Raw genomic sequence first — 17,220 nt, 5'->3', positions numbered from 1 at the left:
ATAGTGTTTTAGTGTGTGTATCGGGGTTTGGAGTTTGCTAATCCCTGATGAATGACATAGCCAGCTACATACAACGGTCTCTGTATATCACAACTTTTTTTCCAGGGTGTACTTTTTTTTTTTTTTTTTTTTTTTTTGTGTGTGTGTGGAAGGAAAACCTACTAATAACAAAACTAACAACTTTACTTTTACCTAATTCACTAATTATGCAAATTGCACATTCTTAAAATATAAGTGCCGATATATTTAAAGCTTTGTCAACAAATAGTTTTTTTTTGTTTTGTTTTTTTTGCTCCACTAATGGAGTGATCTCCACCTTGCTGTTTCTCACTGCAGGCCCGAGCCCCGAATGCTGCTGTGGTGGTGGTAGGGACCCACCTCGATCTGATCAACTCCAAGTTCCGCACAGAGAGGATCGCCACCCTGCGTGCCTACGTCCTGGCAGTGTGTCGCTCCCCATCTGGAACCCGAGCCACGGGCTACCCCGACGTCACCTGTAAACACCTGCAGTCAGTACAGCCTTTCTCATCACATTCTCATTCCACTGCATTTTATCTAACCTGAATTACAATTGCAAATCCCTTTTGCACAGCCAGACACATCTCTACTAAGTGCATCTGCCAAAATGTTCCATCACTGAAAAACAGTACAACATCTAGCTTTTTAATCGTCTTGCTTATCAGACAAACTGTGCAAAAGGAATGAACACTGCAGGTCAAAAACAAATCTCTATTTGCAGCCCAGAAATTATACCAGACCCTGTTGTAGTAAAGCTGTGTTTCCATTGTCAAATGGTAGTGCTCAGATGCATACTCGCGCCTATTCTCATTCGGCACCATTCTCAATTAAAAGCAATAGTTTCTGTCTCCAAAGGTAGCTGCTTGTGTTGATTTAAAGTAGCATTTAACAGAGAGAGCGAGCTGGCCAGCAGTGCTGATGCACAAGTGTCTCTTTTTCTGCTCTAGAGAAGTGTCTTCTAAGACCCTCGAGGGCTTCGATGGGCTGCGAAGGTTGCTGTTTCAGGTTTCCTGTAACATAAAGGATATGTCCAATGCGGCAACGCCCCAGAAACTTGTGGGAAGATTGGTGAGTATTCTATAAAAAAAAAAAAAGCAGAAGAACCGTGCAGAGCAGTCAGTCAATTTTAAGGGCCCATAAATCCTTTTTCCTGTGGACAGCTTATTAAATCTATTTTTAAAAAAGTTCCTTTTCGAATGAAAAGCTTGTCTCTGGCTTTAACTGAATCTCTCATTTCTAGCACTGTCTAGAACAATAGGGGTGTTTTTAATGAATTGGTTCCCTTTTTTAATTACAATAACTGTAACCTTTCAGATACCCAAAAGCTATCTACTTTTACAAGAAGCAGTCCTAGCGGAGCGGCTGAGGAGAGACCTGGAAGATGAAGTCCAGTATCTGACTGACGTGCAGCTGGAGCAGATCATAGAGCAGAACCCTGACAGTGATATCAAAGACTACGAGGACCTGCAAAGCGGTCAGTCCTAGCCCCAAACTCGCTGTGCAGGATCCATTTCTCTCAGAGCTCCCCATTCCTGTCCTAGCCCCAGCACCAAGTTAAAGTCAATTGCCACATTTATAATTACCCACATAATCTGCTGTAGGACCCCTGAGTAGATTTCATATGCAAGTGTGTTTTGTAATAGTCTGATATTTAATTGAAGAGTTACTGTGGCAAGAGAATGCTAGCACACTCTGTGCTTCCACTTTTTTTTCCTTTCTTTTGACAGTTCCTTCATTGTATTGTGAGTTTTCTTGGACATGCTCTCGGAACAGCCAGACACTAGAAATAACCACAGAAGCAAGATGACAGACTTTGTTTTTCACAGTCTTTTCCACCTACAGCTATGGCTAAAGGTTTTGTCTCACTTAGAATTTTAGGATTGAGCTATTATATATCTATATATAGATATAGATATAGATATAGATATAGATATATATAGTCAGTTTTTCATGAAGTATATAGGAAAATGGTATGTAATTCCATATATTAACGTAACATCATCCAGCAGGTTTCAGTCAACCTTTTATGAAGCTAAACTTGTTAATTCTATTGGATGATGCAAAACGCTTGGCCATAGCTGTAGATTCTACATACTTGTACATATTGTATGTGTGATATTTGATAAAGGAGACCTTGTGTGTTGCAAAAGGTGCTCGAATAGAGGATTCCAGTCCCTTTCAGCCACTAATTCATAGAAGTTATTTTGCAGTTAGTTGTCAGAAAGTCGCTCACATTTAAAGTCATGTTAGCACATTTGTTTGTTTTGGTTTCCTTCTGATTGGAGTGCAGGCATTCTGACACACAGATTAAATAAATAAATCTAGTCCAGTAAAGTATATAAACTTAACCTGGGGAACAATGTTTGTGATCAAATCGGTGCCTCTAAAACGTTCTGGAGACCAAAGCCCACCTGTTTGCTATTAACCACAGAGCAGGGATAGCCTGGTAGTGGTGATGTGAGCTTCACCTCAAGCCTGCCCAGGAGGGATTCTTACCTGCCAGTGTGCCAACTGCTTTCTCGACAGCTCTCAGCTTCCTGATCGAGACGGGAGCGCTCCTCCACTTCCCTGACACGAGCCACGGCCTACGAAACCTGTACTTCCTGGACGCGGTGTGGCTGTCGGAGTGTCTGGAGAGGATCATCAGCATTAAGAGCTCCAAGTCGGTGGTAAAGAACGGCGTGATCAAAGCAGAGGACCTGCGCATGCTGCTGGTGGGCACCGGTTTCACTGCAGAAACTGAGGAGCAGTATTTCCAGTTTCTTGCCAAGTTTGAAATCGCACTTCCAGTTGCCAGTGACAGGTGAGCCCTTTTGAAAGCAGTCTCCTTCCTTATTTGTATTCTGCGCTTGTCTCTGTATGAAAATGATCAGTGAAGAGACCTTTCTAGGAATGCCCTAAAGGGAAAGTGGTTTTAACGTGGGTTTTCTTTTGTAAATGTGCAGTTGCTCACAAATGTTCTGACCTCTTTGTGCTGCAGTTACCTGCTGCCTCATCTACTGCCGCCCAAACCGGGACTGGATATCCACGGCTTCCGCCAGCAGACAGCCAACACCATTCAGAGGCTCTTCAAAATGAGCTTCGTCCCAGCTGGATTCTGGCAGAGGTTTATAGCTCGGATGTTGATTAGCCTCACAGAAATGGACCTGCAGGTACCTGTAATCTTGTAATGAAACAGCAAGGGGAATTGAGGGCAGGCCTCCGAACAGCTCTGGTATTCTCTGGGGAGCATCACCCATGGAATGCAGAGAGAGAGAGAGAACACGACTGTGAATCACTGAATCTCAAACTAGTACATAAATACCAACCGAAATGCAGCGGTTCCTTTTTATTATTTCAGCAAATGTACATTAAGTATTTTTTTTTTTATTTAGTAACACGAAACTAAGACTATTAAAGAGAGAAATACTTTTTTATTTTGCTTTTACTGATTTTATTTTGCCATAAAATCTGCAAGCAGACTCGCACAAAACAGTGATTGCTCAGACAGCAAATGACTACATTGTAAGCTGAGAATTTCTGTAATCAATGGTGTTGTGTTTTTTATTTCCTTTTATTTTTATTTCTTTTCAGTCATTTGAGAACAAAAAGAACACAAAGTCTCTGAGAAAAAGGCAGAGTATAATTTATAGCTTTGCTGGCAACCAGCAGCGAAACCGATGCAGTACCTTCCGTGTCAGGAGAAGCCAGACAATTTACTGGAAGGAGGGGCTGCTGGTGACATTTGACGGTGGCTACCTCAGGTAACCAGAATAAAGTTCCACGTTCAAGTACAATAAGCAGTCTGTATGATATTATTGAACTCCTCCAGCAGGCTTCCAGCCAGGCTGCAATATTTCAGGTCAGACTCCCTTGAATTAAGGGAAGTCTTGGCTCACTAGAATAAATAACAGCCTGTTGCATCAAATGCTCCATTCTGTGACTCATTAATACTTCTGTTCAGATGATGATAGGCTAATTCGCCTTTATTACAGTGTCAAAGAGATTCTTTGTATTTGTGTCGGAGCATTTCAGGTCAAACTAGGTTTCAGCGTTGTCTAAAAAAAAATAAGATTGGGGACGTCTTTATAAAAATGAAGAAATCTTAGCAGAATCATTGGCAGACCACAGCATTACCAGGACGTTGTAGATTTGCAACAACAGCCATGATAGTGTAGTGTTAATGGGATGGAATTGCAGTTTCACCCATTCCACTGATTCAAACTGCTGCGCAATGGGGTCTTATTTCCATCCCTGCATGGTACTGTGTTGGGTTGTAGGACAACCATATGTGTGTGAAGTAATATCTGCATGTGTTTATATGGCTGAATCCATCAACTGTGAGGTTACCATTTTGAATTGACTTAAAGGGTTGTTTTTTGTATAGGAGGTGGCCATACTGATATTGACAAAGCACAGTAGAATCCCAGTATAGCATGGTGTACACAACTGGCACTTTGAGCTGAAAGATCCACAGCAGTCTGTGATGTGGTGTTTGTGCCTTTCTGTTTGTTCTGGTAGTGTTGAATCATCAGATTTGAACTGGAAAAAGAAGAAGAGTGGAGGAATCAAAATAATCTGCCAATCTGAAAACCGCGATTTCTCCGCCATGGCTTTCATTACAGACCATGTGAACTCCCTGATTGATCAGTGGTTTCCTGGTGAGAGTCTGATTTTCATTACATCTGCTCAGATCCTTCCTGAGGCTTCTGCACTCGCTCCTCTGATAGTGATTTTGGGCAGAAGATTGGAGTGTTCTAGGCATCACAGGCAAATTGCTTGTCCTGTAGGATGCTTTTAATTGTATTTTGCAATGCCCTGGTGTTGGGGAATGAGTTATAAGCTTCCCAAGCCCTGTTCCATCATTAATCAACTCGCAATTTAAATAGGGTCTGCAAACTCAAGCTCTTAAGGTTTAGTCACTAAAGCTCAACATCAACACATTACATATTGCAGCAGGTGTGGGGCGAACATGTTTCTGTTCAAGCAAGGCAGCTGGTTTCAGGGCATCAGCGTTGTGATAATGTAGTGTCAACACTAGCAACAGGGCTGAGGTCAGAATTTCTTTAAAAGCAGCCAGACTGAATGGGAGTATGTGTTCAGATGGTCTATGACATTAAACACTCAATAATAAAGTCTGAATAAAGCTTAAAGAAACGTCGTAGTGTACCGTGGCTCTGTACAACATCTGTCTTTTTTATAACACACTGCAGAATCCAAGGCATGCCTCTCTGGAGTGTTGGCATTAATATGAGCCACACTTCAGTTGGTGACCTTGACTGACCAGTAAAATGGTTCATACTAGAACTTCTACTGATTGGGTATAACTCTTCTTGACCTGTTGGTTATGCAGCCATTCAGAACTATTTAAACAAGCTCAGTAGAGTATGCTATCCTCTGTGCTATCGTCTGTGTGTTGCAAGTGACAAACGTAACAGCTTTCTGCCTGCATCTGACTCACTTACCAGAACTTGTATTATTAATGCACTTTTTTAAATGATATAATATGTGATGTTTTGACAAATTTTATAGTTTGATCCATTTTATTTTTTGATAAATTACTATTTTATATATATATATATATATATATATATATATATATATATATATATATATATATATTAGCAGATTTCTGGTTGTCTGCTCGCTCCTTCTTTGCATGCCTGCTGAGGATCTCCTGCATTGTTTCAGAGTCAGTTACAATGCCAGTCTTCATTTCCAGCTCTGACTGCCAGTGAAAACGATGGCACGCTGCTGATCGAGCAGTATGCGCCGTGCCCCTTCTGCGCTACAGCCACCACAGAGAGGGCAGACGTGCCGGGGGCATCGAGGGCAGTGCACTACTTCAACATGGAGGACTGCGTTCACGCTGCCATGCAACTGGATCACATTGTCTGTCCGAATCACCCCTCTGTCCCAGTGCCCCTCCAAGAGCTGGTCCCAGAGCTCTTCATGACTGATCTCCCTGCACGGTAACGCCTTCATTCCCTCTTGCTGGAGCTCTCATTGCTCTCTTTCTGTGCCTGTTCTCGGTATGCAGTCTCCAATATTCATCTCTTGCACAGTGTGCAACCCAGATGAACATCGCTCTGTTTGGATTTTGGTTCGAGGATGCGCAACAAAACAAAAATCCTAATCTATTATTTTTGTTGAGGGGTTAAAATGTCAGCCATCTGTTCCATTTTATTTCAGCACTTACTGTATGTATATGCATTACAATATATACATACATCAATATTACGCAGGAAAAGCAAGATCATGTGTTCTAGTCAGCATTTGCTGTACACTGATGCAATAAACAAAGTCTGTAATATTTACAATGAGGGTTGTTTTCAGGAAATCCTTTATCCACATACAATAACATCATTGTAATGAATGCTCTAGGCACACCTGGTCTTGGCATAGAAAAGGCTGTATACAGTTTGCTTGCAGGCTGTTTCTACTAAATACAAATAAAAGGAACCTGAAATATAATGAATGCCTCTATGAAATGTAATAATCCAAAGGGGTTTCTTGTCCGTGACGTGGAGGGTGTATGAAGTTGTGGTTTCTGTTGCAGGTTGTTTCTTGAAAAGAGCAGCCTGGAGTATAGCGAGGATGAAAGCAACATCCTTGGGCAGGGTGGCAGTGGGACCGTTATATTCAAGGCCCAATACAAGGACACACCTGTCGCAGTGAAAAGGTTCCAGTTCAAGAGGTGTCGACAGCAGTCCTTGGATGCCAGCACAGGTAAGGGTGCCCTTTTCACCCAGCGAGATTCCCACCCTCCAAGGAATGACAGCGCGCCGATGCTGTGGAGCTGCCGGATGCTGTTTCTTGAGGGTGCCGTGTGGGGATGACAGCAGTTCTTCTCACACCTCTGACCTTTATTATTACAGTTGTGCTGTTCCCTTGCTGCCTGCTCAGTCTGTCACAGTTCCTTTCCATCTCTGCTCTGAAGAGCCCCACGCTTGAAAATCCATGCCCTTTACCTTTCGCTCCCACATGGGTCACTCTCCCTACTCGGTTCATTTTTAAACATGTTTGCCGATTACCTGTCTAAACAGCAGCCTTGATTTTTATTGTTTAAGATTCAGATTGATGACTGCTATCACAAGTTAATAAATCCAGTGTATATTAATGAGAATTTGGCTACAGTGCACGACTTGGATAATATACAGGGTGCCCTAAAAGTCTGGAATGGTAATCAATATCATGTTTGTTATAAAGATAAGAAATAGGGAAGAAACCAATTAATAATTGTGCAGAGACTGTTTTAATGTCCATTAGGACATTATTTATATATTTATTTTATTTTATTTTATTTAGCACAAAAATGGTGAAGCCCTTTGACATTTTCAGGTGCTCCAGTGAATCATTTGTCTAAAGCATTTGTCCTTCTTGATGAGTGATAATTATCAAGCATGGTAGAGATTTTCTCAAACTGGATATTCATTTTTTGTAGTGCCTAGCAGTGAGCTCGCTTCTCTGTTCTTAAACTATTCTACATTTTAAAATAACTGTAAGGTAAAATATTTCGGCTGTTTACATTATTCTACTGATGCTGGGCATCTGGTATAGTATCTAGCTGGTGGATAAATAATGGGGTGCAGTGCAAACAGTGTAGAGTGAGCTTGAGATCCTATCACTCCCCTTTGATGGAGTAGAAAAGAGGTACACTGGGATTTCATTTAACTAGACAAACAGGCTTGGGATTCTGATGAAGGGTTAGAAGAGCTTGTATAAATGCTACGTGTGTCCTTTGCGGTTGGATCTCTGTTTCCGGGGATGTTCCTTTCTCATTCGAACCCAGCATGATGCTGTAAGAGCTGGAGTTTGGGGGTTGAAACTTGCCTTCCATAATTGTTCAATCAGTGGGAAGCACAATATATCAAATGTGCATTATAACTGGAATGTATACAGCAACAAGAGAACCACTTTCCACTTATCAGCAAATTGATATTCCCAGCTGTCAATCTAGAACAATTTCAGGAGTGCGTCTTGTATTCCACACTTCGTTCAAACCGGTTTGGAATATTTAGAATTGTTTTTGCATGATTTATTTGCGTTCTATCCATGAGTGGTATAAACCAGTTCCATTGGGCTTTGGTGGAAATCCGTTGATTTAAAATGGTTTGATCTTTTTATCACTTTGTTCCACTTCTAACATCCTGTGTTTTACCTGGGTTTGGTGCAGTTTTAAAAATAAATAAATAAATAAATAAATCATTTAAAGTATACATGGGTTAGCAGGAAATGACAAAATGGGGAAAATGCAGTAAACCAGTGCTTTTAGATGCATGCTGGTTGGTTACATAAGATTCATGCTGATTGTTAGCCAGAGACCTCTTCACTTGCAAGCTTTTCATTGGCATCGAATATGACGTCAAGTGATACATTTTTTGTTAGTTTTTACAGTGTTTCCTTTTTGGCCACAGTGACTAAAGCCTTACAGCCCCTCCTAGCAGGGGCTGCCTCACACTGTGACTGCTGAGGGGGAGGGCTAAAGGTGACAAACATGTCAATAACTCTTAGCTGAATGAAAGAAAAGCAGTGTTCAGAAAACTCCATTCTGCATTGTGTTATGTTAGAACAACAAAACTTGAAACTGTATGATTTAACGAAAATAAAATAATTGCTGCCAGAGTAACATAACACTGAGTGTGGACCCCTGCTCAGTATGGTATCGTCATCTATTTTTAATGAAGTCATTAAACTGTTTAAATTGTAAATTGCTGCAGTATAATTCGAGCACCAGAGATATATTGTCTTTGGTTATATTGAAACTAACCCCTGCTTGTGTAAATATAGCATACAGTTGTTATTTAGACTAATGGAGAAACTAGGAATACTTTTAATAGCCTCGTTATTGGAAAGTGGTGTAGTGAGACCTTCAGAATGCATGTTTCGTAACAAAAGTATTATGTTTGGGGCTTAAAGGCTGTCTGCCATAAATTTGGTTTAAAAAGTGGGGGGTACAGTCTATGTAGCTGGGGCATATAGCAATATAATTCAGAATAAACGTTCATTTCATTCAGATTGGTGCCTTTGCAGTCGTGAACTCCCTCTTCTGCAGACAGGAGGGGTATTTCACAGCCACTCTGCGACAGTAAGATCCTAATGTTCAAATCCAACGTATTTTCTATTTAGAAACAAATAATGCCCTGCTTACAATATTCTTATTTTTCTCAATATTGATTCAGACACTATGGTTAGACACTTGCGGTCCATGGATGCTCTGAGGATTTTTTCTGAGTTCCGTCAGGAGGCCAGCATGCTCCACTCCTTGCAGCATCCATGCATCGTGTCTCTGATCGGAATCAGCATTCATCCACTCTGCTTCGCTCTGCAGCTGGCCCCTTTGGGCAGCCTCAACACTGTGCTGGAGGAGTACTCCAAGGGTAAGTACATTAATGTAATCGACAGCCAATTCCAGGGAACTCTCACTGCACAGCAGTTTGTTCCATTCCTGGTTTTACTATGAGTTTAATAAGACACACCTGAGCTTGTCATCTATACACTGTGACTAATCAAGCACATATTAAAACCTGGAATGGGTGAAACTGCTATGCAGTAGGAGTCTTATTTCAATCTCTGAAATTCTGTTTCCCTCAAGCTTGAGATACTCACTCACAAAGCCTAGCTTGTGCACTGGTTGAATAAGTCCTAGTCTCACTGAAATCTAAACATTTACTCAAAGCAGGAGTCCTGTTTATGCCACTGGGGCCAATGCTGACCTTCAAGGCAGCCTATCAGATTGCAGCAGGGCTGGCCTACCTGCACAGGAAGAACATCATCTTCTGTGACCTGAAATCTGACAACATTCTAGTTTGGTCACTGGAGACCAACGACCCGGTGAACGTCAAGCTTTCAGATTACGGAATCTCCCGGCAATCGTTCCACGAAGGAGCTCTGGGGGTGGAAGGAACTCCGGGCTACCAGGCACCAGAGATCCTGCCTGGCATTGTCTATGATGAGAAGGTACGGAACCTTCCTGGAGGTTCTAATTATTATAGGTCTGAACAATGACTTTTTTTTTCAAAATGCCGTTTATTAATGTTGTAATATACTTTGTCCCTTGTCCCTGCCAGAGGTAATCTGATAAACCGTCTACATTTACAGTGGAAGTCTTTGTGCAGTCATTTGAGATGAGTAGCTGTACCCGTGGTTCTCATGAGTTCATGTGGCCTTTATCACCTGGACCTGAGCTCATTAACTCTATTGGCTTTTATCTATTATGTAAATAACCACTGACTGTCTAATGAAATGAGGCAGTGTGGAGTGAGGTCTGTAAATTCCCACAGAGAATGACATTCGCCATCTATTTCTTATAGGAAAATAAAGAAAAATTTTTAAATCTGCTGAAACTGCCTGGTACTTTTCACCACGCTGCACAAAGGAAAATTATAGGTCTCTAAAAGCATAGACATGGACTTTCATAGCAATCACCGCCTCGTTATTTTTTGTTCTGTAATTGAGTAAATGCAGCTTTTTGTGTTCACAAAATTACTAAATAATTGTTTTTATCTGATGTACTGTTCTTTCTTGAATTGCACTAAATTGTGGCTCTCTTTTCATACAGTTTACTCTAGAATAAAATCATCTAACCATCCCTTTTCAGTATGCTGTGTTCTGTAAATTCAGACAATGTGCACATGTGCTTGCTTTATTGATTGAAAAAAATGCAGCCCTGGATTGTCCTGTGAGATGGTCCTTCTCATTTTAAAAAGAATGCCGTGTACTGACCACAGTACGCTCATGAAAACTGGGGCTTTGATCCACATCCTTCTGCAGTACAGTCCAGTGTTCTAAGTAGAATGCTTGAGGTTGTATCGTAATGGAAGTAAGATCAGGACGTAGTTAGCCAGACCTGACACCCCATAGTCTGGCTTTACTGTATTTTTCTAAACAGTGAGACTGTGACTGTTTCTGATAATTGATTCTAATTCCTGGTTTACTCAATATAGTCTCAATGGTTGTCCCGGTTGACAGTGTGCACTGTATGGTTTTTGCTCCTATGGAATGGTTCTATATTGTTTGTGCCTGTGTCCAGGTGGATATGTTCTCCTATGGGATGGTTCTATATTGTTTGTGCCTGTGTCCAGGTGGATATGTTCTCCTATGGGATGGTTCTGTACGAGCTGTTGTCCGGGAGACGGCCTGTGCTCGGTCAGCATCAGTTGCAGATTGTGAAGAAGCTCTCCAAGGGGATCCGACCGGTGCTGGGACTCCCAGAGGAGGTGCAGTTCCACTGCCTGCAGACTCTCATGCTGCAGTGCTGGGACACCAAGCCTGAGAAGGTACAGGGGGGAGAGTTATTACTGTGTGTGTCAGCTCACCACTGTACATGGGCACAAATCATATAATCACACAGTTAACCATTTTTAACATCTTAAACTAAGAAATGGACCAATCCACAGAAGTCTGTATTTGAGCAAATCCATTATTTATTTAATAATCATTGTTTATTTAATTCATTCATTACTTATAAACACACATAGAAAGTTTTATTTATCTTGTCATTTTAACTGCCAAATTAGATTCCCATTAGCAGCAAAGATAACCAAAAAGCCCTTTAAAGGGGATAACAGCTTTCAGTATTTTGCTATGTTGTTATTTTGGTCTGTCTGGGAGCTTTTGAAAATACTGTGTATACCCTGTTAATAGAACACTAGCCTGGATATCCCGAATTCAGACCACTAGAAAATGCCTGACTGTCTTTGTTTTTGGTTTTTGTCTTGTGTTCAGCGTCCTGTAGCTCTCTCGCTGCTGAAGCAGATGCAGGAGCCCAGCTTTCCTACCTTCATGTATCTGCTGCCCAGTGAGAGGCACTCCCAGCTGTTCCTCCCCACAGAGCAGGAGCACACTGTTGTGTTTTGGGATGGGGAGAATGAGGAGAGGTACTCCCATTTCCATGCTGCGAATCAACACTTGAGCCAAGGATCACTGCAGTGTTTCTGAAAATTGTTCTAAAAATTAATATTAAACGTATTTATAAAGAAGACACACCTTATTCATTTAGTCCTGGTTCTTTCCATCCTCATGTGTATACAGATACATCTTGAGCCCCACTGTTTGCAGTACAAATGAATGACAGAGGATTCTTGATAAGCAGTCTTTAGTAGCCAAAAATAGATCAAGTTTGTTTCCGGTTTTACAGTATAAAGCTAATATTTAGCATATCGTCTAAGCTAGATCTTGGTTTATTCAGGACTCTAACTGTACATTGCAGGTTCTTTTAATAGTCAACACTGCTAACAGCAGTACTGTTATAGAGCCCTGTGGATTTGTGGTCATGGCACAGCCTTTCATTAAAGCCTTAACCATTTAATTGATACTTTTTATTTCAGGATAATGACAGAAAGAGAGGTTTATGTGATTGTTTTTGTGTTGGGCTAACTAGGAAAAAGCACAAATGTACTGTTAATATGCATGGCCACTTCTTATAATACTGTGCTCTGGGGGCTATTGAAAGCAGCAGGGTACCCACTAAAATGTGATTTCATTACTATATGCTTCCGCCATCTATTTAAATGATTGGATGTGGCATCTCAGTAGTCTGTCCTGTGTATTTCAACATGCTTTGCTTGCAATCGCAGGAATTACACTGTGGTGAACATAGAGAAAGGCCTGGTGGAAGTGCAGAGAATGGCTTGTCGTGGAATGAAGTTGAGTTGTCAACTGAAAATAGAGAATGTACTCTGGACAGCGACAGAGGTAGTGCCAAGGACTTTTAAAAGCAGGTCAAAGATGTTGTGCCTTAATCTGTGTGAAATGTTTTTGGGCTCTGCCAAGGCTTTTCATTGCTAAGTATCAGATCATTGTTTTGTGTAATGCTGTACGGGTCTATTATTACCTGCTTCTTTTTACAGGAATGATGGAGAATGTTAGTCTATGAGAATTTTCTTTGTTCGGTCATTTTGTATTGCATATAAAAGGTTATAAATACAAGCTCATGCATATTAAAAGAAGCTGTGTGCACTTTGTGACCTTATGCTAAAAATATGTAACCATGTCATTTATTTGTAGGACCACAATATTTATATTTACATTCTGAAAGGCATGTGTCCACTAAGTACTCCACAGAAGTGTCTCCCCTGCCCGGCTATTGTAACTTGCATGCTTGCAGTGCCTGCTAAGAAAAAGGTAAGCGCTGAAGTCGTTTGGATTATTTCAAACTGAGATTCCCATGCACTGTACCAAGCTTACAACACAGCAGGGCTTCACATTTGTTGTTTTTTCGTCTTTCTTTAGACTTTACCGCTAGTCTTTGTCGGAATGGCAGATGGACTAGTTGCAGTGTACACGCTGATCAATAACCTCCCACATGAAAGCCAATCCTACCTGTGCTCGCACACTCTCAATAAATCCATCTTTAAGATCTCGGATGACGACCCACGACAAAACCCCTACCCGGTGAAGGTCATGGTGCTGGTGAAGAGCGGCTCGGAGATCTGGTACAGCACTGGCCCCGGCATTCTCATCATAGACTGTTTGACCCTTCAGGCTGTAAAAAGACTAGATCCGTACATCTGTCCTTCCACTGTCATCTCAATGGCCTGCAATTCTGGCTGCGGTGGAGAAGAGGCAGTTTGGTGTTTGGACGATAAGACCAACACCTTGCTAATGTACCACGCCGCTACATATCAGCTGTGTGCCCGCTACTTCTGCGGAGACAGCAATCCTCTCCGAGACATGTTTGCAGTCCAGAAATCTGCTGAGGTGACTCCAGACACTACACCTACCTCCTCCACCTCCCCCTCCATTGATGAGAAGGGCTCTGAAACCAACAGCCCTGGGGAGGTGACCATCATCTACAGTGAGGAAGCGGGGACCCAGATAATAAGACACCAGGACTCCCTGACAGACTATTGCTCCATGTCTTCCTGCTCTTCCGACGGGCTGTCACAGATTGACCGGTCCAGCTCCGGAATCTTGAATTCTCTTACCAGCTCCACCAGCATGCCCTTTTCCACAGAATGTGAGGAGTCGGACAGGTGGCAGAATCAGATGGGCATGCCTGTGCCGGAGAGCATGGATTCCTCTCCCCAGGGTGACGCTGTGGAGGGCCTGCAAGCTGTGAAAGTGCTCGCAGTTAAGGACACCTTGTGGATCCCAAGGTAACGAGTCTCCTGAATGAAAAGCGTTTACCACCTGACCTCATGGTAGAGATTACACTAGTGTAGCGGGCAGCATGTCCCTGTTTTGTAGAGTTTGTAGACTGTCGTGCTTTGCCTCCTATCTGTTCCTGTATCCTCACTGGTGTTTGGCTTGGCGTTTGCAGGAGAGGCGGGGATGTAATCGTTATTGAGCTGGAGAAGGGGTCTGGCAGCAGGGGCAGAGTGTTCGCAGTGCTCAAGGAAGCTGCGCTGGCTCAACGTGGGTAAGCTCAATTATATCCAAATTATTCCCGTATGATTGGTGTAATGTGTAAATCTAGGCAGGGTTCAAAGTACACAATTGCTATTTAGAAGAAAAATACATTCAGAAATAAGTACTATAATTATTAGGCAAGTATTTTACAATAAAAAAACACTTTTGTGTGTACATGCTGCTTCATTATACATTTATATTTAAATTGGCTATTTCACCAATGCTGTGTTTTGGGGTCAAAGCATGTCCTATATATTTTACATAGTTTACCAAACTATTATACTTTTATACCCACCAGTATAGATGCCTGACCTGAAATGCTCTTACACATATATGCTGATTCAGCTTCAGAAGACTCACAGAAATCATTAAGCTTCATATTTTAGTGGTTTGCTTGACTGTATTCCCGTTCAAGTTCTCCCAGCTGTTTCTCCTTTTAAGGGGGATTTTTGCTTAAAGTTATAAATGCAAAGTGGATTGTAGGGATTTCAAACTGAGTACCACCAATGCACCCTAAACTCATTTAATACACTACCATCATGGCTAGCTTTTGATATTAGATTCCTATTGCAACTGCACCTTCTTACGCAATGTGTTGAGCCAGCCCTCTCCGGGAAGCATTTCCTAGCACTACCTTCCCATTTCTCGGTAGCCGCACTTTAAGTTTGATTTTTTTTGTTTTGTCAATGCTGCCTGTTTTTCCCAGGGTGCTGGTTGAAGCTGCTGTAGTTGCAAAGGACACTGTTGTGTGCGGCTTTCAGAATGAAAACATGGAGTGGTGCCTGGCTGTCTGGAGAGGCTGGGGAGCCAGAGAGTTTGAAATCTTCTACCAGTCGTACGAGGAGCTGGGAAAGCTCGAGATCGGCATGAGAAAAAGAAGGTAGCTCTTGTGTGGCTCAAAATCAGGCCTCTGTGAAGGATGTGCTTTGGGGAATAGAGACTGACCGCCTTCACTGTTTCAACCTGAAGGGAGGCATGCTTCGACCAGAAGTGCTGTAGACAAGAAAAACATGGAACTGTTAGCTTGCAAACACTGTGTGTGTGTGGCTATTATTGGAATCAGGTTACACATGCATGCTGTAAAGTCATTAGAACACCCTAAACTACTTAGAGGCTGCCTAACTTAATGGATGCCTTTACAATGTCCAAATATGAGCTACGTTGAAATGATTTAGAATTTGAGACACTGGGGCAAACATAGCATGCTAGAAACAGACCCTGAATATACTGCACTGCATGTTCTGAGTGGAGCAAGAAATGCTATTTAACCCATGTTACTTAACTGGGCTATGTGTAATGTTCTTGTAAATATCATGAAATAAGCTGTATATGTAGATTTTTTGTGTGTGTGTGTAAATAAAACCTAAATAAATTGGACTGGTCTTCATATAAAAACCATAATGTATTCCACGTAGGAGAGCAATAACAAAATCAAATGGTTGAATGCAAAAGCGAACAATCTTGTCTGTTAATAAAGGAGGTACAGTAGGTCCATTTGATATCAAGTTGCCTACAACTAAAAACAGTAATCATTTTGTCCAGTAATAATTACCCATGCTGTTTATTAACTTCAAATTGAGTGTCTGATTAAACCCCTAATTACCCCCAGCAAGTCACTCCTTTTGGTCTTGTTTTTGTTATTATGCGCTCATAAAAATAGACGCAGGAACGGTAAACAGCAATTGTGCTTAAAAGCCCGCATTAAATGGTCTGTCCTTTTTTCATTCTTCATTCTTAGGGAAACAAATAAAGAACAAAGAAAAGAAAGGCCACCAAAGCCAGTTATTTTGGGGGGGAGGGCGTAGTTGTTTTGGTTAATGACAGGAAAGAAGACCTTGAAGACAATATCACCCTCCAAATTGAACGGCCTAGGAAGAGTATGACTAGGCATGCAAACAGAGCTTACTTTAACCTAAAATAGTACCAGATTTTTTTTTTTAATTAAAAGTCATGCTTTAAAAACTGTGACCTACATAGAGAATGGAACATATTTCATTAGTCATATAAAGCCTTATTGTATGTTTTTAAATTGGAAACAAACCCATGGTCGTTTTTATTCCTGACGTTTTGATGGAAGTGAAGGCCTTGAACCTGGCTGAGGGGGGTGAGGAACATATGTAAATATGAGGAACATATTTTTTTTCTCTGCTTTTTAATTTTACATGAGGGCAGTTTTAAATTTGTTTTGTGTGAATGCATTACAAACATATTTTTCTCTTTTTAAGACTGTGAACTACAGTTCAGCTTCCAGAATTGCTATAGCTAAAAATAAGCACCAAAAAATGAAATTTAATAAAAACTAAAAAACAGAAGCCCTAAATACAATACACCAACTATGAAAACTCACTGAAAAGTACTTTCCAAACCCCTTGAAAAGGAGCTTCTTGCAGTGTTTCATTTCCACTGGTTTCCATACTGTAATGTGGACCTTGCAGTTACACCCTTTGGCAGAGTAGGAACAAGCTTCCTCAGCCCTCGTCCACAGGCTGTTATAAATTGGGCCTGGACATTTAGCAGGTGATTGGTGAATTATTAAAGCGATGACAGGATCTGCACCTGGCTGTTAAAAATATGTATTGTTAAGCTGTTAGTAACCACAAATTAGTGCTATTGATCAGTACTGATGGAAGACTTAATAAAAACTAAAACCATCTCCTGGTGCTGCTTTCAGCACCAGCAGACCCAACCTTTGTGTGTTAAGGATCAAGTTCAAAACATTGTCTTCCATAACTCTTCTGAATACATGTTCTGCACACAGTATTCTGAATTGTACAGGTGCTTCATTCTAATCACTCTGAATAGCCCCATTTTATAGTCGTCCCAATTCCCTTCCAACACGAGCTGGTCACTTTCCGTGGCGACACATCCTCC

The 17,220-nt window shown here is 41.4% G+C and overlaps 1 protein-coding gene across 3 annotated transcripts in view; it reads left to right on the top strand.

Moving 5' to 3' along the window:
• Window positions 1-16,239, top strand: part of LOC121299086 (leucine-rich repeat serine/threonine-protein kinase 1-like) — a 38,856-nt gene extending 22,617 nt beyond the window's left edge. For 2 of the 3 annotated variants that reach the window (XM_041226604.1, XM_041226606.1), the window contains 18 exons: window positions 337-509; window positions 966-1,086; window positions 1,333-1,492; window positions 2,545-2,821; window positions 2,999-3,170; window positions 3,592-3,761; window positions 4,519-4,658; window positions 5,720-5,969; window positions 6,557-6,726; window positions 9,180-9,377; window positions 9,677-9,957; window positions 11,082-11,276; window positions 11,725-11,876; window positions 12,576-12,693; window positions 13,006-13,122; window positions 13,231-14,096; window positions 14,261-14,359; window positions 15,056-16,239. In XM_041226604.1, coding sequence (XP_041082538.1) covers window positions 337-509; window positions 966-1,086; window positions 1,333-1,492; window positions 2,545-2,821; window positions 2,999-3,170; window positions 3,592-3,761; window positions 4,519-4,658; window positions 5,720-5,969; window positions 6,557-6,726; window positions 9,180-9,377; window positions 9,677-9,957; window positions 11,082-11,276; window positions 11,725-11,876; window positions 12,576-12,693; window positions 13,006-13,122; window positions 13,231-14,096; window positions 14,261-14,359; window positions 15,056-15,233 — 3,837 coding nt within the window. In that variant the 3' untranslated portion in view covers window positions 15,234-16,239. The remainder of the gene's footprint in view (window positions 1-336; window positions 510-965; window positions 1,087-1,332; window positions 1,493-2,544; window positions 2,822-2,998; window positions 3,171-3,591; window positions 3,762-4,518; window positions 4,659-5,719; window positions 5,970-6,556; window positions 6,727-9,179; window positions 9,378-9,676; window positions 9,958-11,081; window positions 11,277-11,724; window positions 11,877-12,575; window positions 12,694-13,005; window positions 13,123-13,230; window positions 14,097-14,260; window positions 14,360-15,055) is intronic. The other variant, XM_041226605.1, reaches the window with a different exon arrangement.
• The last annotated feature ends 981 nt before the right edge of the window (window positions 16,240-17,220 follow it).

Source organism: Polyodon spathula, chromosome 24 (assembly GCF_017654505.1).
Source record: "Polyodon spathula isolate WHYD16114869_AA chromosome 24, ASM1765450v1, whole genome shotgun sequence".
NCBI lineage: Eukaryota > Metazoa > Chordata > Actinopteri > Acipenseriformes > Polyodontidae > Polyodon > Polyodon spathula.
This window is presented reverse-complemented; position numbering and strand designations above follow the sequence as displayed.